Genomic DNA, 27735 nt, shown 5'->3' with positions numbered 1-27735 from the left:
TTTATGGGATGTAGCCAAAGTGATACTTAGGGGAATATTTTAATCTCTAATTGCTTATATAAATAAATAGAGAAAAATCAGATCAATGAAGTAGGCATGCAAGTAAAAACAAACTAGAAAAAGAACAAATTAAAAATCCCCAAATAAACACCAACTCAGAAATCCTGAAAATCAAAGGAGAGATTAACAAAATTGAAATTAAGAAAACTATTGAATAAATAAAACAAGAAGCTGGTTTTATGAAAAAGACAATAGTAAAATTGATAAACCATTGCTTAATTTGATTTTTAAAAGGAAAGAAGAAAATCAAATTACCGTATCAAAAATGAAAGGGAAGAACTTGCCACCAATGAATAGGAAATTAAGACAAGTGTTAGGAGCTATTTTGCCCAATTATATGTCAATAAATTTAACAATCTAAATGACATGAATAAATGTTTACAAAACTATTAATTACCCAGTTTAACAAAGGAAGAAATAAAATAAATAGCCCAATCTTAGAAAAAGAAATTGAGCAAGCCATCAACGAACTTCCTAAGAAAAGCTCCCCAGGACCAGATGAATTAATAAGTGAATTCTAGTAAACCTTTAAAGAATAATTAATGCCAATACTACGTATACTATTTGGAAAAATAGACTAAGGTGTCCTACCAGATTCCTCTTACAACATGAATATGGTGCTGATACCCAAACCAGGAAGAGTCAAAAAGAGAGAAACAAAACTGTAGACCAATCTCTCTGATCAATATTGCTGCAAAATTTTTGTTTTTCCTTTCTAAAAACTTATCATTTAGTATTATATTTTCCCAGTTACATGTAAAAACAATTTTCAACATTCACTTTTAAAATTTTGAGTTCTAAATTCTCTTCCTTCCTCCCTCCCCACCCCCACTTCTCATTGAAGAAGGCAAGCAATTCTATATAGGTTATACATGAGTAGTTATGCAGAGCATTTCCATAATAATCATGTTTAAAAGAAAACATAGACCAAAAACCCCTTCCTCAGGAAAAATAAAGTTTAAAAAGTATGCTTCAATCTGTATTCAGACATCATCAGTTCTTTCTCTAGGGATGGATAGCATTTTTTCATCCTAAGTCCTTCAGAGTTGTCTTGGATCATTGCATTGCTTTATTTTGTACACAATATATTGCAGATTGCACCAGCTTATGCAAGTCTCTCCAGGCTTTCCCAAGAGCATCCCACTTATCATTTCCCATAGCACAAAAGTATTCCATCACAATTGTATACCACAACCTGTTTGGCCATTCCTCAATTGATGGGCTTCCCCTCAATTTCCAATTTCCACAAGGAAAGATCTGCTATAAATATTTCGTTCATATAGGTCTTTTTCCTTTTTTTGTCTTTTAATCTCCTCTGGGAAACAGATCTAGTAGTGGTATTGTTAGGTCAAAGGGTTTGCATGGTTTTATAGACCTTTAGGCATACTTTCAAATTACTCTACAGAATGGCTGAATCAGTTTATAACTCCACCAACAGTTCATCAATGTCTCATTTTCCCTACATCAACCATTTGTCATTTACCTCTTCTATTCTATTAGTCAGTCTAACAGGTATGAGGTGGTACCCCTGAATTGTTTTCATTTGCATTTCTCCAAACAATAGTGAGTTAAAGCATTTTTTCATATGACTGTAGACAGTTATTTCATTTGAAAACTGTTCATATATTTTGATCATTTATCAATGGGGAATGACTCTTATTGTTATAAATTTGACTCAGTTCTCTATATGTTTGAGAAATGAGACCTTTATCAGAGAAACTTGCTTCAAATTTTTTTCTCTTGCTAAATTTATTTCCCTCCCTCCTCTTCCCTCCACTTGTTTATTTTATTGCCTCTCTCTTTTCACCCTGTCCCTTCTCAAAAGTGTTTTGTTTCTGACTACCCCTCCCCCAATCATCCTTCTCTTCTATCCTCCCCTGCCCCATTCTCCGATCTCCTTCCCATCTGACTTTCCTATAGGGTAAGATAGATTTCTATACTCAATTGTGTGGGTATGCTATTCCCTCTTTGAGTCAGTTCTGATGAGAGTAATGTTCACTCACTTCCCCTCACCTCCCCGTTCTCTCTCTCCACCATAAAAGCTTTTTATTGCATCTTTTATATGAGATAATTTACCCCATTCTACCTTCTCCTTTCTCTTTCTCCCAGTACATTCCTCTCTCATCCCTTAATTTTATTTTCTAGACATCATCCCTTCATATTCAACTCACACTTGTGCCCTTTGTCTATGTATACTCCTTCTAACTATCCTAATAATGAGAGGTCTTATGAGATACACATATCATCTTCCCATGTAGGAATCAAACAGTTTAATCTTATTAGGTCCCTTATGATTTCCCTTTCCTGTTTACCTCTTAATGCTTCTTTTGGATCTTGTATTTGAAAATAAAATTTTCTATTTAACCCTGGTCTTTTCATCAAGAATTCTTGAAAGTTCTTTATTTCATCAAATGTCTATTTTTAACCCTGAAGGATTATACTTATTTTTTCTGGGTAGGTGACTCTTGGTTTTAATCCTAGCTCTTTTGCGCTCTGGAATATCATATTCCAAGCTTTTTGATCCTTTCATGTAGAAGAACTAAATCTTGTGTTATCCTGATTGTGTTTCCATGATACTTGGATTGTTTCTTTCTGGCTGCTTGCAATGTTTTTTTCCTTCACCTGGGAACTCTGGAATTTGGCTATAATATTCCTGGAAATTTTCATTTGGGGATCTTTTTCAGGAGGTGATTGGTTGATCCTTTCTATTTCTGTTTTCCTCTCTGATTTTTAGAATATCAGGGCAGTTTTTCTTGATAATTTCTTGAAAAATTATGTCCAGGCTCTCTTTTTGATTATGGCCTCTGTCACACACACACACACACACACACACACACACACACACACACACACACACACACACACACACACACACACCCTTTGTCAATGCAGTGGACAGTTTGTTGGTATCTTGGAATAGGAGCACCTTCCTGGGAAACACAACCCCAAGTCCACCTCACCTGTCAGTCCTTCCCACCAATGGGTGTTTGCTGTGACTGGGATGGACACTGAAACTTTGCTTCAACTGTATCCACCCTGTCCTCCTGCAGACTCCCCTGAGGCCAATGCTGAGATCTGTCTTGGATAGCAGCAGGACTGAAACCTGGAAAGGCCAGGGTTGGTGGGGGTGGTGGGAGCCTCCCATGGGTCTTGCATGACTGTGGATGGTCTTCTTAGGGGTGGCAGGTAGGGAAGGGAGATTGCAGATTTTTTCTTCCTTCTCCTTTAGAGAAATCCTTTTCAACAAAGTCGTCTACCCCCTCAAACAGTGTCAGTGATAATTCCCTCAAGTATTTTCCAGCTCTGCTCCTTTTCCTTGCAGAGGCTGACCATCCTCCCAAAGAAGAAATGCCCACACATTGTATTAATTTGTAGAACATTTTTATTATTTTTCGTTCCATTTTTCGTTCCAAGCTGTCTTCCTCCCTCCCAAACACCCATTAGAGAACAATATTTTATATAGACATATACATGTGTATATGTATGTATATTTTATATAGACATATACATGTGTGTATGTATGTGTATACCAAAGGTTTGGTCCAAAGAAAGAAATAGAATCAGGCCTTGCATGTGCTATAATGTGTCTATTTATTCTCATTAAGTCAGAGAATCATGCATGATGGAGTCAGTAAAGAATTCTGAACTCAGAGGTAAACAAGCTGAAGGAGATCCCTTATTCACTTAGAATCCCATGGGTCAACCATAGTATGAGAAAGGAATTTCTTGATTTCTTAATAGGATAGGTTATAAATACAATACAAGGCTAGAGAATGTCAAGGTGTCAATTGAAATTATTGATCCAGGATATCTGTGTTTCTTTTATCATTAACATGACGTAACAAATATAACATAAGAAAAGTACCCTTATCCAAGACAGCCTGAGGTTCAAGGCACCTTGTCCTTTGCACTCATAAACAGAAGAATGCTCCTGATCGGTTTCATCTGGCCTTGTAGTTGCTGACACAGGAAGGGACACGTGGAGCTTGCTCAGAGAACAAAGCAAAGCAAGTCTGTCATGCAAGAGCACACAAAGCATGATGGTAGGTTAAGCTCAGAGTGGGCCAAAAGTATCTGTCCTGATTGACCACTTCAGGTTTCAGGTATTTCTCAGGTGATGGCGGGAGGGGCTCAAAAACAGTTCACTGGTGAGGGTCAGACATTTTGAAAAAGTAATATTTAGGGAGTTACAAAAAGTTCTCCTGTAAAAAGTATGGCACCCAAAGAGGAACTTGGGGAACAGAAGAAGAAAATGAGAGAGAGCACAGGGATGGGGGCTTCAGATGCCCAGGCATCCACTGTGGCTCCTTCTGCCCAAAGCAGAGCAAGTTGCAATGTCCTGCTTTCCCTTCATTGAAAATCATTCTTCAAAAGTTGGAGTAACCTAAAAGGGAAAATTCTACTCTGAGACTGATTCTCACCATTGGGAAAAACTGGTTTCAGGGATGGAAATGATGAGAACCTACTGGGAAACCTTCTCCTGGGGTCAATGACACATAGAAAGGAAATCTGGACCTTCTCTACTGTGCATCATGGAGTTAGAACACTTTTCAGGGACTCAGAGGGAGATTGATAGAGGATCTCATGAGATAAAGTACTACCAAGGAAATCATCCCAGAAGGAATGGGAGATACTCAGGGATGAAATTCAAAAGCATAAAGAGAAATCAGATTTGTCTGATTTGTCTATACCCACTTATGTGGGTATAGAGGGAACTCACCCACCAAGTCAGATTGTAAAAGAATGTGTACAACAGATAGAGGCCAGGCCAGGTCAGATAACAGGTGATGGATAAAGTGAGGGTTGCTTGAGGACTAGGGAAAAAGAGTTTCATTTGTGGTAGCTGGAAAGGAACCATTAGAAATAGAGAGATTGAAAACTGTTGAGAAAATGGAGATGGTAGAGTAGGGAATATGCTGGAAGAGTAGATGGGATGGAATGGGATCACTTGGACACGTTTGCCTTGTCAAGCAGAAGGGCTCCAACTTCAAGAGAGAAAGGTATAAAGGAGAAAAAGGAGGCTCTTGGTAAATGTCCAATTTGTTTAAATGAAATGTGGAGCCAAGATCTCAGCTGAAAGAGTTGGTGGGAGCAAGCCATGTGGCAGGGCTGGGGAAGAATGAAAAGATCCAGAAAAGCTGCTATGGTGAGTGGGAACGGGAGTCAGTTATGGAGATGTCAAAGGATTGCCTTGCCCCAGTCAGGGCCCAGATGAGAGGATGGTGCCTAAATCTGTAGTGGACCCAGGCAAGCTGGCTTCATGGTTTTCTCTCTTTTTACTCAGCAGCACATGAGTAGAACTGATGGCCACTGTCTTAGCTGAAGTAATCCAAGGCTGAGGCTTGCAGAAGTCATCAACTCAAGTTTCACTGTGTATTCTTTTGGTGGACACATCCATCTGTGCTGCTGGTTTTTCTTCTTCCTTTTTTTCTTTGGGATGGCTCCCAAAAGGTGGGGGGGTGGGGGTGGCAAAAAGGAGGGGTCTGACAGGAATGCATATTTAGGGACCTAACAGAAGTTCAAATCAAACACCAGGAAAACCAGACAGACAGTGACTGACAATGGGAATGGAGAGCACTGAACAAGGGAAACTGAGGCCATGCACCTCTGGTCCTCATGCCTGGCTGGTGAGAGGAGCCCTCTTCACGCTGCAGACCCCATCAGATGGGGCGACACAGAAACATTCTAAGACATGGGTGATGAGGGTGCTGAGAGCTAACATTTGGGAGCACCCACTGTGGCTCTGGTGGCTGGTATAGGGGGATGGGACAGGTTCCCTGCTTGAAGTGCATCTCTGCTGGGCTTAAAGGACGGTATCATCGGACCAGGCAGAGATAAGCCACAAAGGGCATTACAGGAGTCTGGAATAAGGTGGACAGAGGGAGGGGAGGGAGAGGAAACATCGATACAGCACGTACTGTGTGTCAAAGCTAAACACTTTGCAATTACTATCTCATTGGAGCCTCACAATTACCCTAGGAGGGACAGCTGAGGAAACTGAGGCAGACAGAGGTGAAGTCCCTTGCCCAGAGTCACACACTTAAGCAGTGTCTGAGGCTGGATTTGAACTCAGTTCTTACTCCACTGCACCATGAGCTGCCCCTGATGCTTCCAGAAGGAAGAAAGTCTGAAATAGGACTCACCTGGAGGAAGGTAAGAAGATAAGCCCAGGTTGGAGGGAGGGAATGTGGGGCTTGGGGTCCTTTTTGTTCTGGGGAAACTGGAAAGCCTGTCCCAGAGTTGAGTTGTCCAGGAGGGTCAGGTGGGGGTGGATGATATATGATGTCCAGCCAGGGTTCAAATTCTGCCTCCAACATTGATGACTTGGGTGACCTTGGGCCAGTCCCTTCACTTCTCTGGGGCTCAGTTTCCCTGTCTGTAAAATGAGGGGACCAGGTTTGATGATATCAGCTCTAGATGTGATTCTATGACTGCCCCAGAGATGGACTCAGTTACTTCTGCAGTCCCTGTTCCTTCCTGGCCACCACTGACCCCCTTCCTCTGCCCCTTCACCCCTCCAGTCTGGAAGAGACTGAAATTGGGCTGGTGAGACTGAGGTCCAGGCTGCAGGGAGAACACCCTGCCTGGTGGGGGAGGGGATGGTTGGGGGAGTCAGGAGGGGGGCAGGGTCTGGGTGTCCTAGTTTGGAAGAAGATGAGTGAGGGGTGGGGGGGAGCTGGAATAAGACCAGCAAATTCGGATAAGAAGGAGGAGGGTTCGAGTCCCTGAACCTGGGAGGGAGGGAGGCTGTGGGAGGGGGACTCTCTGGATGGGTCGGGGTCCAGGTGGAATTTGAGCCCTGGGGTGGAGTGTGGAGGCCTGGGAGGGGTCTGGAGTGGAAGAGGTTATTTCACTGGCCAAGGCATTCCACGTGATGGAGGGCAGGGCTTGGGGAGGAGAGGCGGGCAGGGTCTGGGGACCTGGCTCTGGGAGCCATTGGAGAAAAGGGAAGATCCTGGGGTCTCGGCGGGACTGGACAGGGGTGGGCTGGCTGGAAGCAGGAGCCCTTGGAGCCGAGATCATGGCTCTGCCTTCTTTCTTTCCTGGGAGCTGAGATCGCTCTGCTTTCCGGAAGCCAACTCTGAGCCTGCAGCCCCAGGTAGGTCGGAGCCAGGGAGCTGGGCGCTGCTCAGTGTCTGCTGGCTGCCTTGGGGTCTCGTCCCCCCTGTCTGACCTCCTGCTGAGTGTCCTCCAGATCATCAGGGGCCCTCCTCCTTCCCAAGGCCGGCTCCCCATGCCTGCCCATGGCCAGGCTCTTCATCCCATCCCAAATGTGGGGCACCATCCCCAGCTTTACCATTGGCTCACACTCGCTGACCTTCAGACTTCCCCCTTGGAGGCCCAGGATTACTGCCTTCCGCCTCTCCATTAGGATCCCCGTGTCCTGTCCCCCTGCCCCCAGTTCCTGTTCTGAGATTCTGTTGTCCCACCAGCAGCCCTGGCTCCCTGTAAGGATGCAGGAGTCCTGCCTCCTTACCTCCAGGACCTACCTAGGACCCAGGCACCAAAGTTGCTACCTGGCCTCCCTTACCTGTGGCTCTCCTGCTGGCTCCCTCTCAGATCCCAGGCATTTGCTTCCCTGTCTCCAGGTTACCTTCAGGGACCCAGATAAGCAGCCTCCAAGGCTAAGCTCCAAAGAGGGTCCCAGGAGTCCCACCCTGACCGCAGCTCCTAGGGAGACCCAGCACACAGTTACTTGGTCTGTTCAGGCTCAGCTGCCCTCCTGGGACCCTTCTGTCACTCAGATGTCCCCTCTCTTCCCCCCAGAAGCCAACACTGTGCCTGTAGTTCCCAGGTAAGTCTGAGTCAGGAGCCCTTGGCTCCTACTGGCTGCCCTTTCCTTCCCATGTGACCTCGTGCTCAGTGTCCTCCAGAGCTACCAGGAGCCTTCCTGTCTCCCAACACTGTCTCTCTGGCCCCCAGTCCCATCTCAAATATCCTGGGATTTCATACCATTGGATCATCCTTGCCTGACATTCAGTCTTCCCCCATAGGGAGACAGGAGTACTGCCTTTTTCCTCTTCATCAGGACCCGGGTGTCCTGGCTCCCTATAAGACCCAGGAGTCCTGCCATCTTGCCCCAGTTTCCCTTCAGGGACCCAGATAAGCAGCCTCCAAGGCTGAGCTCCAAAGAGGGTCCCAGGAGTCGCACCCCAACCCCAGCTCCTAGGGAGACCCAGGACATAGTTACTTTGTCTGCTGAGGCTCAGCTGCTCTCCTGGAACCCTTCTTTCACTCAGATGTCCCCTCTCTTCCACCCAGCTTTATTACACTGTCCTGGCTCCCAAGAGCCTTCCTTACTCTGGCCTCCTGCCCTGCCCCCTTGTTTGTCTGGGCCCTCAGGCCCCCTACCAGACAACGGAGTCCCAGCCAGGATTGTGTCTCCCTCCTCAGGCTTGCCCTGGTCATTCCTGGCAGCTCCTTCCCAGAGTCCCCCTGTCCTCAACCTTCTCTCCCTCCTAGATCCAGCAGTCAGCCTGTTGTGTAGATTCTGTTGGGTGAGTTGGGGAGAGGGAGGCAGGGAGGGCAGAGGACCATTTGGAGGGAGAGCTCTGACCCGGGAGCCATTAAGGCTCTGACTGGTCTCATCCCACCTGGGATCCCAAAGCTCCTTCTGCCTCCTGGGTCTCTGTAAGAGGAGGGGGCAGAAGAGACTCAGTGAGAGGGGGAGGGGAGTAGCCTTCCTGTTCAGATCATCTTCATTTCCAAGCCTGACCCTGCCTGCTTTCTCCTTCCTTCAGCTGGTTGAGGCCTTCCCTGAGGGCAGGGCCAGGGCCTTTGTAATCCCTGTGGGGCCTCACTCTTTGTAAATCTCTGTAGACCAGCCTCCTGCCTGGGAAGAGAAAGGAAGGACCTCTGCTCCTCTGGGATCCTCCCTCCCCAGCCCAGCCTGCAGAGCACCAAGGCCTGACCCAAGCAGGGAGCCTGGAGCCAGAGGGAATGGCCCCTGGGAGCCCCAGCCCCCCAGCCCAGGTGAGTGTGCTCTGTCCTTAGACTTGAGCAAAATTATGAGGCTGGTGATAACCTTCGCTGTGATCATTTCATTACAAAAACAGGCAGGAAACTGAATACAGTAGTAATGACACTGTCCTGCTCTGTCCTGGGTTTTGAACTGATGCATTGGCACTTTGGCATCATGTGCACTAACAACTCCCCTCCTCCAATTTCTGCTCCCCCATGTTTGTTTTTTACGTTCTCCTCCATTACAATTGCCTGACAAGTTCACCACTTCACTATCTTGTATCACTTCAGGATCATGTCTTTGCCCTTTTTTTTTTTTGCATGCCCAGCATCCACACATGTACATGTACACACACACTCACACACACACACACACACACACACACACACACACACACACACACACACACATGCAGAACATTTCCTTCCTCCTCTCTGTCTCTTCTGGCTGTAATGCCAATGTGATGCCCACAGCAGCTGCAATGGATGTGCATGCTTATTTCCAGGGTAAATTCGCAAAATATAAACTCTCTTCCTCAAAGACAAAACCAAAATATTATTCAAACACCAGAAAGTCAAATCCATCATAGTAACAAAGAAATCTATACACATTATCGATGCAGGGAGCACAGCCATCCTTAAGTCTTCCCTCCATCAGGTCTCCCCACAAACAAGCTCCCTTAGGCAAAATCACTCCCTCTCTCACTCATACTAGCTGCTCTGCTCAGCTCTGCCTACTCTCTCTCTCAGCTCAGCCTCACTCTCTCAGCTGCACCCTTTCTCCCCCCCACCCCATCAGCTCGCTGTAATTCAGGCTGTAGGCTGGGCCAAAGTTCAAAGCAGGTCACATGGACCTATTAAGAGGCAGGAAAGATCTTCAAATTCTCTTACTCTTATAGTGGCCAAGGTCTCCCTTGCAGCAGTTGGAGATCTAGAAACCTCTTGACCCTGAGTCTTGCTTGGCCAGGCCTGGAGCACAGCCTTGAAAGCTCCCCCAGGTCTGGTCCTTTGCAGGACTGTCAGCAGAGCAGAAATCATCCTCCTAGTCTAATGAGGAAGACACCCTGTCAGCAACTGTGTGCAAACAAACTCTGTACAGGGCAAATGGGAGGCACCCTGATGGGGGTGTCTCAGGCAGTTTCAGGGACCAGGAATAGCTGATTTTCAGAAGGTGAGACTTTACCTTAATTGTGAAGGCCCAGGTGAGGAAGGAGGACATTCCAAGGGTGAGAAACAGCCATTGGAAGGCAGAGGGTCAGGAGATGGAGGGTCTTGTTCAAGCATCAGCCAGGAGACCAGTGTCCCTGGGTCAGAGAGGAGGAGGCAGGGAGGAAGGCGTGGGAAGACCAGAAGGACTTGGGGTTGGTCACGTAATGTCTGCTGTGTGCTGTGGGCCTCATAGATGTTTTCATTTGACTCTGTTGTGAGAATTGTCAGGGTCCTTGCTAGGGATAGCACAGGAAGCAACCAGACAGGTACACTGAGATTTTGGAGACCACGTGAATGTGACCCACACCACCAGGAGGGCGTGGCCACCGGTGTCCTTCAGTGCCACAGAAGACATATTTACATGTGTGCACATCTCCATATAGATCCATATATATGTTCATGTATGTGTGCGTGTTTGTGTACCACAGACAGTAGAAAACAGTGTGGAGTAAGACCAGTTACAGCACTTCTGCAGGGAAAACGTAATCATAAAAAGTAAGAGTTATATGGTGGGCTCCCTGTGCCCAGCACGGTGCTAAGATTGGTACTCTCAGTATCTGAGTTGATCCTCACAACAACCCTGAGAGGTGCAGGTGACTATTATCCCCATTTTAAGTAAACTGAGTCATAACTAAAAAGAACCTGATAAGTAAACTGAGGCAACATATTTTAAAAAGCACAGGATTGGCACCAGACCAAAGGCAAGAGTATTTTCATTATCCATCAGTTAATTAGTGCGTGTTAAGCTCCTACTGTTTACTCTGCTTGATAGGATGAAGAGAAGGGAGGAAATAGTTTGTGGAATTTCTCAAAGTCTTGTAAAGTTTCTTTTGTAATAAGGGGAAGGGTCACCCTGAAGGACACTTAATGTGCCGTCAAAGAGGCATTGGTCTGAAAGGCAAAGAAATATCACAATCGACAAAATGGAGCCAATTAGGTTTTTCCTGAAATCCACTTTTGATAATCCTCACAACCCCATGAGACAGGCACTATTTGTTTTATTTCACAGTTGAGGAAACTGAGGCAAATGGTTAGGTGACTCCCCTAGGACCCTATAGCTAGTAAATGTCTGAGTCTGAATTTGAACTCTGATCTTCCTGCTTCCAGGTCCAGGATTTTATCTAGTGAGCCATAGTTCCTCTAACTAGGGTTTCCTGATTCCCCTCCACTCCCCCTAAAAGAGAAAACATTTGCTAAAATTCCCAGGAGGGCAGAGAAGAACTTTGGGAAAGATATATAGACAAGGAACATATGGATGTTGTCACTTACTGTTCAAAAGAAGCTGAACATGATGGCAATTCATGATTGGAATTTTGTCCTCATCAATCCTCTTTGTCTTCTACTTGTTCATGGGAATCTTTCCCCTGTTTAAAATAAAGAATCGTTGGCTTCCTTCAAGGCTCAGCTCCAGTCATAGCTTTTCCAGGCAGCTTTTCTGATCCCCAAGCAGCTGGTGCCTTCCCCTGTGAAACTGATATCTATCTCCCTGAAGGTGTCTTGTACACAGCAGGGTGGCCCAGTGGTTAGAGAGCTGGGTGTGGAGTTAGGAAGAACCAAACTCTGATACTGTCCTGAACTAAAAGATGGAGTGTCTTCTGGATTAGCAAGGAGGCCAGTATCATTGTGTGAGTGAGGAGGTGGCAGGAAAGAAGATGTAAGAAGACTGGAATACCAGGTGATGTCTAGGTCATGAAGGGCTTTGAATGCAGAATTTTTACTTGATCCTGGAGGTCGGGGGGGAGTCCAGGAAACTGGAGATGATTGAGGAAAGGAGTCACAGGGTCAGATCTGTGATTTAGGAAAGTTCCTTTGTGGGCCAAATGGAGGATGCATTGGAGTGGGCAGTCTTGAGGCCAGCTGACCCAGCAGCAGGTGATTGCAACAGTTTAAGGGTGATCCCATGACAGCCTGTATCTGAGTGGTTGCAGTATCAGAGGAGAGAGGGGGATATATCTGAGAGATGCTGCAAGGTACAATTCACAGGCCTTGGCACCAGATTGGATAAGAGGGGAGAGAAGTGGGAGTTGAGGATGAGGCATATGTTGGTGGAGCATGAGACTGCCTTTGACAGGGAGAGAGAAGGTAAGAAGTTCTCTTGAGGATATGGTGAGTTTAGGATATTGGACATCATGTTGGAGACTTCTGAAAGGAGTCTGGAAGCAGAACCAGCTCAGCTTGAATGGCTTCGATTGTGGAAGGACAGTCAGGGGTGAGGTGCTGAAATGAGGGTGATTGGGTGGTCACCAGTATGCTTAGTGAAAGCGAGGTGACTGAGAAAACACACTCTGGATCTTCTGAGCACCTTGATTTATTAAGCAATCCATACCAGCTGCCCAACACACAGGGACAGACTTCCTCTCCTTAGGCCTGAATACAGGGGAGACAGACGTTTAGACAGTAAAGCAACGAATCAAATAAGGTCAATTAATTAAAAGGAAACAGCACAATATTAGGTCATCTAATTTATAGTTGGATGAAAGATCAGGAACTTTCCAAGTTGGGGGTGGGAAACTGAACAGGTAAAATTGCCTGAGATCAGAAAAAGAAGTCTCCCAGTCCCCTCCAGCATCTGTGAACCATCAAAGGAGCGTGGAAGCCCTAGCTAATTGATCGTGGGTTATTTTGATGTACAGTGAGAAAACTCATTGCATCAGTCTTCGGGTCTGACCGAGTTTCTGGCCAGCACAACTGAGGTCCTTGATTACAGATCTCTAAGCAGTGAGCATAGGTGGTCCAGCTTCCCAGCCATGCTTGGCTAGGCTCCAACAATGTAATAAGGTTTTCTCCCAATTCCCACAATTGAATCAAAGTTTTTTGACATGACAGAAGTTCGATTAGACCCATAATTGAATAGAAAGGCAACTGAACTAGCTCCAGAATTGCATCACAAGATGGAGTCAGTGTGGCTCACTCAATTCCCACAATTAACCACTTGATGTCCTAATTCCCTCAATAGTCAGTCAGTATTTATTAAGCACCTACTATGTGCCAGACCCAGTGCTAAGAAAGGCCTGGAAATTCAAATATAAAAAAATCAAAGACAGTCCCTGCCCTCAAGGAGCTTATAATCTAGTGAGGAAAGCCAACATGTAAAAAGAAGCTGAAGTCTCAGGTACAGGAGAAAGTCTCAGACCCTGAGCAGAGTGGAGAAGCCCGTCAAATTAAGTCCTGAAGCAGTGCAGGCATGTCAGAAAAGGGATGGGCCTGCTGGGCTTTCTTCTTAAATGAAAGTTCATGGCCCCACCCTCTAATCAGAGAGGCAGAAGGAAATGCTGAGGGATACTACCAAGACTGATGAGATGGTCCAGGAGGAGGAAGTGTCTTGGTGCATGGTAGAGAAGTTGGTCAGAGAAGTCCCAAAGGTAGGGCTGCCATGTGAGAAGGGAGGGGGTGTGTGAGCTGAGCTCTCTTCTTAAATGAAGGTTTGGAGTTCATGGTACCATCCCCTGATGGTGAAGGATGGATGTGGGAGTTTGGAAATTTCTGTTGGGAGTGAGTTAAGTAACCAATTATCAGTCAAGAAAAGGACTGTCTTCCTCCAGTGAAAGTCCACACTGTGAGTAAAGGCTATGAAATGAAGAGCAGGGACTCAATAGATAGCACAACTAGGTGGCAAGGTGCACAGAGCACTGGACTTGGAATCAGGAAAGCTCATTTTCATGAGTTCAAATCCGGTCTTGGACACTTAGTAACTATATTACTGTGGACAAGTCATTTATCCCTCTTTGCTTTAGTTCCTCATCTGTAAAATGGGCTGGAGAAGGAAATGGCAAACCACTGCGCTATCTTTGCCATGAAAACCCCAAATCAGGTCGTGGAGAGACATGGCTGAAGTGACTCAACAATGCAAAAAAAGAGTCAAGAGACTCTAGTGTAAAGGAAGGGTATGTAACACCTTGGGAATCTCAAAAAAATGGAAAAATGATCAATCAATTTAATTGTTCAGAAATAGAAATAAATAGTAGGCATAAAGAAGTTAAAGGAGAAATATGAATTCTAAACAGCACGAATCTGCTGTTTTAAAGAAGAGATAAAAGTGGTGACAAAGTCAAAACAAATTTTATGCACATGATAGAGAATTGCCCCAAAATAATAGAAACTCTAAAAAAGTGAGTCACATCTATTAAGGAAATGGAAGAAAATGAGACAGAAGACCATGAGATTCCTAGCACGTTGGCTGTACCTACATTTACAAGGTTGGAGACACAGATGATCTAACCCAAGTATCAACATATTTTCAGATCTGTTCAAGCATTCTTGTATGTTGTGATCAGTCTGCCACAGTTCATTCTCTTGAGTTTTGTTCTCCCAAATGCCAGAGGTCTCGGGGTCTGCTGAGATCCTTTATTTCTCACAAGGAAACTGGCAGTGTCTTTCTTATGGATTTGATCAAATCCCAACCTTGGTAAATAAAATGTTAACTTGTTAGTAAATGAAAGAACCTCTTTTCCTCTTCTTAGTTACTCATTTCTTTATAACTAAGTAGAAAAATGAATGCATATATGCCATTAATGAATGAAAGCAACCATAAAGCAAAGACTGGAGATGTTTTGGCCATAACTCATCATACACGCAGTCACCTCAAGCCCTCCATATAACAATTAATGGCTCTTTTCCTCTTAACTGGAAATAGGTTCATACTGCTCAGTTCAGTCTAGGTTGTGATTAATATCCCTTAAGAATCCTTTTTTATGTTTTCTTCTAGGTAAGATTTTACTTCAGATACTCAGGAAATAAACAAGAGCTTTTCTTTTTCTTCATGCTCTTTTCAGTGGTCACAGGAAACACTCCCTCCTCTTTCTCAACCTCATTATTATACAACCTTCTGGCATCTTACCAACTCTTCCTAGAATTTTCTTTATAGACATATCACTAATGTCTATTCTGATGAGGAAAAAATTTCACATTCCTTCTCTTTCTCCTCCAGAGATCCTTGTGTATCTCTAATCACATAACTTCTCTGATTCCATAGGGAGAAGCAATTCCTAGAAACACATATCTCTATTTTATTCCAACTGCTAACATAAAAACCTTTTCTCAACATTCCATTGAGTTTCTCATGACAATTGTTCTAAGTGTTGGCTCTGACACTCATCAAGGGGGTGACCTTTGGACAAATCTCTTCTCTGGGCTTCAGTTTCCTCCTGTAAATTGATGAGCATTGGACTAGTTGAATTCTGGAGTCTCTTTCAGCTCTAAATTCTGTGACTTTTGATGGTTTAGGAGTCAGTGACATTCCAGGATATAGCCATGGACTTCAGCCCAGAGGAGTGGGGCCTCTTGGACCATCCTCAGAAGGAGTTGTACAAGGAGGTCATGCTGGAGAATGCCTGGAACCTGCTCTCCCTGGGTAAGGAGACTTCCTTCAGAGTTATGAATCTGCCATCAAAGAGACTGCTTTCCTTCCCTCCATAGTGTTCAGGGTTTGGAGCATTGTGTATCAATAACTGGAAAGGCCAAGATGTAGATCTCTTGTGTCCAAGAGACAGAGTCTTCCTGCTGCCTACCTTTGCAGTAAAAGGTCTTTGCATCATGTGCATGGGAGCTGGGGATTTCCTTTGTTTCCCCTGAAGCCGTCACTTACTAGTTTTAGGGAGCCTGAGGTCAAAGATCAAACTGGTATTGAGGAATCTCAGACTAATCTCAGAAGTTGTACCATGTCTTACCTCTCCTTGAACATGAATTTTATCTGCCAGATTTCTGAAAACTGCTCAGGCAGCTTTTTCTGGGAGATGGGAAATGCAGGGAAGCCCATTCCTCCCCCAGCAGCCTCTTCCCCTTTAGGTTGGGTCTGGTCTTTGGAAGGTTCTCCTTGTTGACAAGCATCAAGTTGTCCTCTCAGCTCCTGGTTTTACTCTTAGGTGCCTGGTATACCAAAGGTGTCCTTGGCCTTCCTAACTCACCAGAATTCTAGCAGAAATGGTAGGAAAGGAAGGAAGGGAATACAAGCATTTATGTGTACCTCCTATGTGTCAGTATTGTGCCAAAAAGTTATTTCATTTGATCCTCATAACAAGTCTGTGAGTTAGATGATATTATTATCCATATTTTACAGTTGAAGAAACTGAGGCAAGCAGAGGTTAAGTGACTTGCCTAGGGCATTTTGTTAATAAGTGTCTAACTCCAGATTTGAACTCAGAGCTTCTTGAATCCAGGACAAAGTTCTCTCTCCGCTTTACTACCATTTGCCTCAACTTCTGGATAATGGAATCTGGGGATTCAACCCATCCTTCCATGAGGGAAGTGGAGAAAACAGAATTTTCTGCTTCCAAATTGGCTTTCACATGATCTCCTTCTGATCCCCCTCTAAAGCTCCCAACGCTAAATATGGGAAAGGCTCTTGAGGCATCCTGGGAATCTTCCTGTGACCCTTCTTTCATGCCCCATTTCCCTAAAGAGAGCTAAGTTACCAGTGTTTTTCCATCCTCTTCCCTTCCTTATTCCCATGACCAGGACTTCCAGTACCCCGAGAAGGTTTGATCTCCCATTTTGCACAAGGGGAAGCCCCATGGATGCTGGAGCAAGAAGACCCCAGACCCTCCTGTCCAGGTGAGTGAGGGGAAAACAGGTCTGTGGGAGCTGTTAGTACAAGGGTAGCTACATGTCACAGTGAAGAAAGTGTTAGACTTAGGGGCAGGAGGACCTGACTTGCAATTCTTTTTCTGACACTTTTTAACAGTGGAATCCCAGGAAAGTCACTGAACCTCTGAACCTCAGTTTCCCCATCTGTGAAATGAAGGGGTTGGATACCATGGCCTTTCAGTTGTGTTTCAGTGATAAAACTATGATCCTGTAAGATCCATCGTTTGAACTTTGGGTCATGGAGCTCTCTGAAGATATACAGAAAGAACCCAGGCTGTCTGAGACAAGCTCTTTCCTAGACTGTCTGCAAGTCAACAAGCATTTATTAAGTGACTACTGTGTGCGAGACCTCCTGCTAAGTTCCAAGAATTCAAAAAATGGTGAGGGATGTCCCCTGATCTCAAGGAGTTCACAGACTGGTGGGGAAGGCAACATAGACAAAGCTGTAAAACCTGTTATATATAGGTTAATTTGGAGCTTGTCAAGGAAGGGAAGGCACTTAGATCAAGGAGGGTTGGAAAAGCCTCATTGTGGAGGGTGGGCTTGAGCTGGGGCTTCAGAGGAGCCAGGGGAAGCATTTCAGGCATGATGGGCAGCCAGAGAAAACCCATGGAGACTGGAGAGTTTGTCCTGTTCAAGGCATAGGAAGGAGGCCTTTGTTACTGGATTATAGTATATATGGAGTGGCATGAGATGAAGGAAGACTGGAAAGGGTGGAGAGGGGCAGATGAGGAAGGCCTTTAACAGATCAAGAGAGAACTATATATGTCATCCTGTTGCTAGGGAGCCATTGCAGTTTATTTGAGGAGGCAGTGATGTGGCCAGATGTGAGCTTTAGGAAGGTGAATTTGACAGTGGGGTAGAGCATTGACAGGTCTAGGGAGAGACTCAAACAGTGAGACCAAACAGCACACTTTTTCAAAACTGCAAGTGTGAGGTAATTGGGGTGTGAACCTAGAAGGGAGAGAGGGGGGGATGGATGTGAAAGATGTTACCAAGGTAGAAACAACAGCACTTCCCAAAAGATTGAAGATGGAGGGAGGGAGATAGTATGAGCCTGAGAGACAGTGAGCAGTGGATGACATCTCTATTATGAGCCTGGATAATCAGGAGGGTGATCTAGACAGTGTAAGGAAAGTAGGAAGATGGGAGGGTTGGAGGAAAGTTAATGAGATTAATTTGGGACATGATAGGAGAAGAACCCAAAGAGAGGAGTGTCATCAAAACCTAGAGGGAAGGGAGTATCAAGGAAAGGGGGTGAGTGACAGTGTCAGAAGCTGAAGAGAGGTCAAGAAGGATGAGGACTGAAAAAAGGGCCTTTGATTTAGCAATTAGGAGATCACTGGTCACTTTGGAGGGAGGAGTTTCCATTGAACAGTGAAGCTTGGAGCTGGACTGCAGAGTTTTTAGGAAGTAAGAGTAAAAGAGTCAGAAACCTAAAGTGTAGATGGCCATCTCTAGGTGTTTAGCCATGAAAGGGAAGAGACATAGGATAATATCTACTGGGGGTGGATGGATAAAGGGAGGGTTGTTTGAGACTGTATTGCCAAAGTAATAGTCACAGCACTAATGGTGACTATGAATATGCTGGCATAGTTCTGAATTACAAGGTATAACTGATCCTCCATATAGAAGGCAGAAGAAAAACAATTATTCATACACCAGAAAGCCAAATCTATCATAGTAACCAAGAAGTCAATACACATTACACTGCAGGGGACAAAGCCATTCCCAAGCCTTCCTCCCCCTCTCCTCTCCCATTCCATCCCCTTCTCCCACAGGACCTTCACACAAGCAAACACTTACAAGACTAGCTGTACCTGCCTGTTTCCTCTCTCCTCTCTTAACTGCTCTTATCAACTTCCTCTAAGTTCTGCTCCACCCTCCCTGTTCTACCCATTCAGTAAGCTCCTCCCACCACATGTGACTAGGCTTCCATGTGATTTAAGCAGGTCACATGGGCCTATTAATGAATGGAAAAGATCTTCCCATTTACATTACCATTACATTGAGACCCCCCGCAAAATGGTTTCATTTGTGGCAGTAGGAAAAAAGCCAACAGAAAGCAAAAGATTGAAAATTAGTGGAAAATGGAGATGGTAGAGTAGGGAATATGCTGGAGGAGTAGATAGGATAGAAGGGGATCACTTGGGCATGTTTGCCTTGTCAAGAAAAGGGACCCCTTTTCATGACAGAAAGAAATAAAGGAGGAAAAGAAGGTTATCTGATTGATGTGAGATAAGGAGGAGGCAGGAGCATTCTTGGTGTGTGTCCCATTGTTTCAGTAAAATATGAAACCAAGTTCTCAGCTGAGGGTGTTGGTGGGAGCAAGTCATGTGGCAGAGCTGGAGAGGAATGAAAAGATCCAGAAAGGCTGCTGTGGTGAATGGGAATGGGAGTCACTTATGGAGATGCCAAAGCACTGCTTTGCCCCAGTCAGGTTGTAGCTGAGAGGATGTGACCTAAATTTGTAGAGGACCCAGGCAAGCTGGTTTCATAGTTTTCTCCCTTTCTATTCAGTAGCACACGAGTAAGACCAATGACCAGTGTTTTAGCTGAAGTAATCCAAGGCTGAGGCTTGCCATCAAGTCAAGTTCCTTTCATGATCTGTGTCTCCATTCTTAGAGAATCAGATTCACATAGGTGACTGCCACCCTCAATTTAGGGAGACGGGAGATAAATTCCCAGGTGTCCCATAGCAAGACACCCTCCAGCAAGCTTTGGGATCTCCAGTATTAAGTCTGGTCAGGTCCCATCCACATTAGAACTGGACAAAGGTAACTCCTTGTAGGTGATAAGGTAAAAGAAGACAGAAAGCAGGACTGAGGCTAGAACCTACATGTGACCAAAGGAGAGACACTAGATTCCAGGCTTTGGATAGAGGTCACAGCCTTGTAGGAGAATGGCAGTTTGAGCATAGCAGAGTTGAACAGAAAATAGTAAAACCAGACTGTAATGAAAATGTTCCTTCACACATGAATAAGGTGGGAAATGGAAGGAGAACTTTACGAGTTACCTTGCTGAAAGTTGGGAATGTTTTTGTTTTAAGTGAACAAAATGAACGAATGAATTGTTAGGTGCTATAGGAAAGATGTTTTTCTACTGGCTAATGATAAGTATTGTATTAAGTGATCAATGTACTTGAAGGTCAATTGCATGTATTGTGTTTGTTTTAAACAATGTTTACATGTTAAAAAAAACTTTTCTAAGGAAAGAATGTCTTCAGGTATAACTTTTTTTTCTTTCTACCACTGGCACAGTAGTTATGCTCTCATAAAAACTCTTCTGAATGAGTGGCCCATGGTGCCAACAAATTCCTTTGGAAATCTGCTTGATTGAAGAGTATTAAGTTAAATATAGGATAAATCCAAACCAGAAAATAGCAGAAAAGCTATATAATAAGAGCCAATTTTTTGTAGAGCAGTTGCGATGATCCTGGACGTTTTCAAGATCACTTGTAAGGTGTTTCCAAAGAGCCTGCCATCTGTGCACGTATCTGTAACATCTCGATCTGGCGATTACCCTGCTGATGAGATGTGCTTACAAGGTGACCTGGGAATGACTGCTGTAGTGTAGTGTGACAGAAACCAAGTGACCACAAGGGCATGCCTGGGACCATCCACTGGGAACCAATTTGCATTTGAATTTCAGACCTTTCTGGCTGTTGGGAAACAATTTGATGCTGGATTGAGAATCTAAAGGAACGTGTTGCCCTTAGAAGTGTAATCACTGGATGCCTGTTCGTGGTATGTTGGAATCACTGCAGTAAGAAAACTATTATACTTGGAACATGTCTATACTTGCTTTCCCAAAGAAAAATGATGTATTCACATTTATTTCATTTCTATATAACAAGATTTGGCGATTATTTCCTACTAAGTGTTCCATTAAGGAATTTTTCCCTCAAACTCCTTAGACCATGATATGAAGCCCCAGAGGGTTCATCAGCCACCAAATGACTGGGGCTACGGTAGGACCAAGAATGAAGCCTATTGTCCACTTTCTGATGGAAGGATGACAGACTCAAGGACCAGTATAGGACATAACTGGTTTTGGATAACAAATGTTTAAATCTTTTTTAAAAATTCTATTTATTACAAGAACTTGGGGCTTTTTTAAAATTAAGGAGCAGAAGCATTCAAAGATAAATTTTTAAAAATAGATAATGGTTGTCCTGAAAAAGTGATGGGCCAGAATGAAATATAGCATGCCTCAGATGAATGGACAAATAAGGTTGGCAGTCATGACGTAGTCTTAGACATGAGAAGAGAAAAAAATAAAGGGGATCATTGAGGGAATTAACCTATGCCTATAGACATGCTAGGAAGTAGAATAATATGAATATTTAGTATATATTCCAGAAATGGCAAATCTGTGTATCTGAATACAATATAAGAAAAGTTGGATATAATATTGAAAATTGCTCCACAACAACAGATCTATTGCTCAGCTTAGCAGATGGAATTTACAGAGAATGACTGATAATGTGTCAGAACTGGCCAAAAAAGAGAAAGAGGAGGAAACAAAAATGCCCCAAAAAAGTATGGCATTTGAAGAAAGAACTGGAAGTGCAGCAGAAGTATTGCAGAGTGTTGGGGAGCAGAAAGAGACTGGGCAGAAATGGGGAGCACATGCCTCTTGGGAATGTGGGGGTCTTGCTTCTGGCAGGTCTCCAGAGGTACAGGATCCTCACTGGTTAATGGTATTGCCTTGGAGACCAGCAGTTCCACCAGTGGAAGAAGACAGGGGTCTCAGGAACCTGTCCCCTGAGGTTTCCTGTCCCTTCTCTTCAGGGTCCCATAGAGCAGGAGGCTCCCCCTGCTGGAGATGCAGCATCTGTACTCATGGGTGGGCTGCACACCCCAAACTTGGGTTGCTTATATGAGTATAAAGAGTATTGGACATGATTGGAAAAAGACATGCATTCTAATCCTGCCACTGGCTCCTGGGAGTTGTGTACTTTTCCTGAGCCTCAGGCAAAGATCTAAGACTTCTTTACTTAAAGACTTCCTTACACCAAAAGTATGATACCCACAGTCAATGCAGAGAACCAGAATCTTAACCTCTGGGAATTCCCCAAATATGCTGACAAGTCACTGAAGGGCAATGACATAGAGGGATATACAGTCATTAAGAAGGGAAATACTCACCCGAGACTGGCCTGGAACCGATTGGGTCAGGGGTCATTGTCTAATCCTGGTACTTGGTAATGGTGGCCTTCCATTCCAGGGTGAGATACTGGTTCACTCCCTATGATCAGGGAACTTAGTGATGCCTTCCCAAAGAAACTATTTTTTCTAACAACTGAGTGCAAACTGGTAATCACCATTTTTAATAAGCACAATTAAATTAACTAAAGAATGCAGCAAGAATTAAACCTTTAGAAAATCCAACCAAATTTCCATTTCAAAAATGTCTGAACTCAAACAAATTCTTTACAGTACCTTTGTCATACTGTTCATTAACTTATACTTATGCAGCAATACCTTTAAAATAATATTGTAGACATGCCAGGTGCACTACTTACATCAGGCACTTGTTAAAACTACTGTTTACACACACTTATAAATGCAAACAAATATACATTCAATAATAAAATAGTTTCTAGAACTGTGAACAGAGCATGCCCAGTCACAGGACTTGAGTTTTGGCTCAGTTGCAGGACTGGCCATTCTGTCATCATGTGCTCATGGCTTGACTTGGGAATAGAATAGGAATGCTGGTCCTATGTTGCAGGTTTGTTTTGAGTATCCAATGTTATTGTGTGTGAAGGTCTTTGTAAATGAAATCATTCTGGTAATGTGAACTAATGGCACTTTCAAATGAATGATTCTGCTCATTTAATTTTGAAGGCTTCTTTTTCCCTAGGGAAATAGATTACAAATCAGATACTTCCTGTCAATGGAGGGAGGAGGATATGTTTGTGTGTATGTGTATGTGTCACTATATATTTTTCTTTGTTTCCTTCAGATGGAGAGACAAGGTTTGAAATGAGGAAGGCTACTTCCAAGCTGAAAATTTCTTCAGAAGAATCATGCCAGCAAAGATTCATGAAAAATGGTCACGGTGACTTCAGTTTGAGAGAAATCTGTAACTCTAATATCAAGATTAAGAAAAAACAAAAGAGTCACTGTGAATTTAATACAGATGGAAAGAGTTTCAGACAATGTTCAGCCCTAATTCACTGTGAGAAAATGACCTCAGGGAACAACTGTTCACAGGATCATAAATATAGGGAAAGCTTTACTGAGCAGGTGGCGCTTGATGAGTCTCATGGGAAGCCTCCAGAAGTGCTAACTTCTCAATGTGAGATGACATTCAGTTTGAACTCAGAACTAATTAGACATCAGAAAAATCACACTAGAGAATTGCTTTGTCTCTATAATGAAGGAGAGAAGGCCTTCAGTCATAATTCAAAGCACATTGACCACCAGAAAATTCAAAATGGAAAGAAATATTATGGATGTAATGAATGTGGTAAAGCCTTTAAGCTACATGCATCCCTTATTTCCCACCAAAGAATTCATACTAGAGAGAATTCTCATGAATGTGATAAAACTTTCAGTGAAAACTCATCCCTTATTTTACATCAGAGAAGACACACTGAAAAGAAACTTTATGAATGCAATCATTGCAGAAAAATTTTCAGACAAAAGTCCAGTCTTGCTGAACATCAGAGAATCCATACTGGAGAAAAACCTTTTGAATGTGATAAATGTGGAAAGGCTTTCCGACACAGCTCCAGTCTTGCTGAACATCAGAGAATCCATACGGGAGAGAAACCTTATGAATGTAATCAATGTGGAAAGAGTTTCAGACAGAGCTCCAACCTTGCTGAACACAAGAGAATCCACACTGGAGAAAAACCATATCAATGTAATCAATGTGGAAAGAGTTTCAGACATAGCTCAAGTCTTGCTAATCATCAGAAAATTCACACTGGTGAGAAACCTTATGAATGTAATCAGTGTGGAAAGACTTTCAGGTGCAACTCCAAACTTGCTCTACATCAGAGAATCCACACTGGAGAGAAACTGTATGAATGTAATCAGTGTGGAAAGACTTTCACAAACACTTCACATCTTGCTCTACACCAGAGAGTTCACACTGGAGAGAAACCTTATGAATGTAATCAATGTGGAAAGGCTTTTACACAGAGCTCGAGCCTTGCTAAACATCAGAGAATTCACACTGGAGAAAAACCTTATAAATGTAATCAATGTGGAAAGAATTTCAGACAGAGCTCCAATCTTGCTGAACATAAGAGAATCCACAATGGAGAGAAACCTTATGAATGTAATCAATGTGGAAAGAGTTTCAGTTTCAACTCCAAACTTGCTCTACATCAGAGAATTCACACTGGAGAGAAACCTTATGAATGTAATCAATGTGGAAAAGCTTTCAGACTCAGCTCCCATCTTGTTCTACATCAAAGAATCCACACTGGAGAGAAACCTTATGAATGCTATCAGTGTGGTAAAACCTTCCGACAACAGTCATCGCTTATTTCCCATAGGAGAATTCATGATAGATAGAAATCTTATCACTGTACTGAATGACAAAAGGCATTCAAATAGAGTATAGAGCTCATCAGATATCAGAAGATTCCTTCTGGGAAAAAGTTCTATATCAATTCAATGTGAGAAGACCTTCAGTCAGAGATCAGCTCTTTATATCATATGATTCATAATAGAGAAAAACTATGAATCTGCTCAATGGTGACATGCATATTTCATGTATTATATTAATAGTAAACATTATAAAACTTTAATAGAATAGGTTCATTTTATTTCATGCTTGTGAATTTTAAAATAAAAAATCAAGTACCGATAGTTTCTTCAACATTTTTGCCAATGTTGAAGGCATCCTCTCTTTTGGATATAATGATTTTATTGTTCATTTCTGATGTAACACTTGCTATAACTAAGGATAACCAACAGAAGAAATGCCCTAGAATTAAGGGGGATAGAGAAGAGCTTCCTGGGGAAGGTGCTATTTTAGCTGAGACTTGAAGGAAGATAGGAGTGTGAGGATGAAGAGCAGAGCCAGGCAGTGGGGATGGTAAGGAGAGTCAGGCAAGGGGTAATGGTATGGAGATGATTACAGCCAGGCAGGGGCATGGCCAAAGGGAATGCAGGGAGGTGGGAGATGGAGGATGTTGTGTAAGGAACAGCCAGAAGCCTAGTGTCACTGGATCAAAAACTACATTATGGGGTGGTATAAGGTACAATATGACTGGAAAGATAGAAGGAGCTATAATGAGCTTTGGATGCCACATGGAAGATTTTGTATTTGCTTCTGGAGGGAATAGAGGCCAGTGAAGCTTATTGAGTTGGAGGATGGGCTGGATTGAGGAGAGATTGGAGAAAGGCAAATCACCCAGCAGCTATTGCCCTGGTCCAGATGTAAGGTATTAAGGGTCTATGCCAGGGTGGGGGCTGAGTCAGAGGGAAAAGAGGATATTAGATGCTGTTTAGGTGAAGACAACAGGTTTGGACAACAACTTGAACGTCGGGGATGAGGAGCAGTGTATTGTTAACGTATTTTTGCTTAGTGGGAAGATTTTTCCCATCTATTAATAGGCCCATGTGACTTCTTTGAGTCACATGGAAGCCTGAGTCACATGAGTCTGTGGTGGGAGGAGCTTGCTAAATGGGTAGATATAGCACCAACATATAATTACAATGCTACAACAGCCACGAATATGCCAGCACAATTCTGAATCACGAAATACAACAGACTCTCCACATGGAAAACAGAAGCAAAACATTTATTCAGACACCAGAAAGTCAAATCCCAACACCAGAATGCCAAATCCATCATAGTAACAAAAAAATCCATCGTAGTAGCCAAGAGGTCTGTACACATTATCAGGCCTTCCCACAAAGAAACCAACACTCATGAATCTAGCTGTTTGACTTTCTCTCTACTTCAGTTCTGACTGCTCTGACCAATTTCCTCTCAGCTCTGCTCTAGCTCTGTCTCTTCCTGTTCCACCCTTTTTGATTCACCCCCTCAGGCAGGTCACATGGGCCTATTAATGATTGGGAAAGTTCTTCCCATTTAAATTACTATTTCAGTGGAACAGGAAGTGTGGAGTAGAGCTGAGAGGAAGTGGTTAGGGCAGTTAGAGCTGAGGGAGAGAGAGGAAGGAGGCAGCAAGCTGTGAAAATTCATTTGTGGGAAAGCCCTAGCAGGGGAAAGGTTTGGGGATGGGGGTGCCCCCTGAATTGTTATTGTGTATAGATTTCTTTGTTGTTATGATGGATTTGGCTTTCTGATGTTGGGATTAGGCTTTCTGATGTTTGAATAAATGTTTCTGTCTTCCATGTGGAGAGTGTTATATTTTGTGATTTAGAATTACACTGGCATATTCATGGCCTCCGTAAGCATTGTAAATATCATGTTGGTGCTACATTTGGCAACAAGGATGGGATCGTGAAGTATCAGACCTCTATTTGAAGGCAGAAGGGCTTTAGAGAGAGAAGTGGATATCCTGGGATGGGAGGATTTACCTTATTCCTCCCTATCAAGAGAATGGGTTAAAAGCACAGAGCTCTTTGAAAACTGGGAATTGAGGCTACAGAAGGGAGAACTTAGAGAATTGGAAAGATGTTTGCAAAGAATACCAATAGAATCGGGGAAAGAACTGGCAGGCACGTGTAGGGGAAGCTGGGACTTGCTAACAAGTTATTGCCGTATGTGTAAAAGCAGAGACAAGCTGCTGGAAGAGAAAGCTCAGATGGAAAGTGAGTTGACTGATTTGCATGGGAATCTTTCTGTGCCACAGCATTAAGACTGTCTTTCAGAAAAGCAAGCTGGGGGATCTCAAGTGGTAGAAGAACAAGCTACTATTCATTTAGCTGAAAGGAAGTGGAAAACTAACAAAAGGAATGTGCATGCAGCCCTTGCACAGGTTGGGCCTAATTGGGGCCCCAACGATTGCCTAGAGAATGCATGGGAGGAAAATGCAACAGATGAGGAGACTTATACGAGTACAGATATTCACCCAATACTAAGAAGGAAGTAGGAGAACTGGGGTGGGATGGGGCACACAGTGTTTAGGGAAGTAATTGAGGATTTTGCTCAGCAGGAAGTCACAGATATTTTGAGTAGATTCATCCAAAAAATGGAAAAATCATTAATATGATGGTGAAAATCGGTGATGAAGGGGCCAAAGGAGTATCAATAGATACCATTGATTGCTTGAAATTTATAGGTATTAGAATCTTTTTGTACAGCAAGCTCTTAGGGATTATCATATGCAAGTAGGTAATAATGTGATTAATCTATTAGCTTTAGCTGTGAATGGATGCAACAGGAAGTATCCTACTGACTGTATGTGGCCTAGTGGAGATAGACCTTAGTATTTGTTTAGGGACTGTATGAGAAAGTTAAAGGAGGAGGCAATGAAGACAGCAATAATAATGGGAGACACTAAGGCTTATCACAGTACCCCTTCAGAAGTTTCTAATAGAAATATCATAGTGAAGACAGCTCCACCTGCTTACAAGAACCTAATTCTGACTCTCCTAACTGGGGAAATAGGACACTTTCTTTCAGAGGTGCTGCGTGGGATTTCACAGTTAAGTGACTTAGGGGAATGGGGAAAAGATAAATTTCCTTGAGAGAGAGAGAAGAGTAAATATTCAAAGTCAGAATAGATTGACAAGAATCATTTACTGCTTTACTGATAGCAGGGACAGATTTTGGAAGAATAGATGGTATTCCAATTAATGAACTATATAAAATATACCGAGAAAAGGGTCTTAATATTAGACAGAATAGGGAAGGAAGAACTGCCCCTACAGATCCTTCTGAATCCTTGTGTCTAAGTCTGTCCCATCATCAGGGAGAATTGGAAATTGGCCAAGCCCCAGCCGAGATTAGAGAAATACACAGAAGGGACTACAGACACCATAT

General features: G+C 43.5%; 1 protein-coding gene across 3 annotated transcripts; it reads left to right on the top strand.

Moving 5' to 3' along the window:
- The first annotated feature begins 6965 nt into the window (after positions 1-6965).
- On the top strand, positions 6966-26141 carry LOC140508231 (uncharacterized). 3 transcript variants are annotated; one of them, XM_072616018.1, is made up of 6 exons: positions 6966-7159; positions 7650-7855; positions 8881-9033; positions 15454-15580; positions 16684-16779; positions 22783-26141. In XM_072616018.1, the coding sequence occupies exons 3-6, from the start codon at positions 9001-9003 to the stop codon at positions 24345-24347; spliced, it is 1821 nt and encodes a 606-aa protein (XP_072472119.1). In that variant the 5' UTR covers positions 6966-7159; positions 7650-7855; positions 8881-9000; the 3' UTR covers positions 24348-26141. The 3 variants fall into 3 exon arrangements, with proteins under 3 accessions (XP_072472119.1, XP_072472121.1, XP_072472120.1); XM_072616020.1 differs by lacking the exons at positions 6966-7159; positions 7650-7855; positions 8881-9033; positions 15454-15580 and adding an exon at positions 20464-20558 and having other exon boundaries at positions 16693-16779; XM_072616019.1 differs by lacking the exons at positions 6966-7159; positions 7650-7855; positions 8881-9033; positions 15454-15580; positions 16684-16779 and adding an exon at positions 16923-17192.
- The last annotated feature ends 1594 nt before the right edge of the window (positions 26142-27735 follow it).

The sequence above is a fragment of the Notamacropus eugenii genome, chromosome 5 (genome assembly GCF_028372415.1).
Source record: "Notamacropus eugenii isolate mMacEug1 chromosome 5, mMacEug1.pri_v2, whole genome shotgun sequence".
NCBI lineage: Eukaryota > Metazoa > Chordata > Mammalia > Diprotodontia > Macropodidae > Notamacropus > Notamacropus eugenii.
Note: the sequence above shows the minus strand (reverse complement) of the source record. Positions and strands in the feature narration are given on the sequence as shown.

Bases quoted from the DNA above. Each gene is read 5' to 3' on its own strand.
- LOC140508231 (XM_072616018.1), top strand. From the start codon at position 9,001: ATGGCCCCTGGGAGCCCCAGCCCCCCAGCCCAG. The intron at 15,581-16,683 runs GTAAGGAGACTT...TCCCATGACCAG, and splicing joins CTGGAACCTGCTCTCCCTGG to GACTTCCAGTACCCCGAGAA. The intron at 16,780-22,782 runs GTGAGTGAGGGG...TGTTTCCTTCAG, and splicing joins CCCCAGACCCTCCTGTCCAG to ATGGAGAGACAAGGTTTGAA.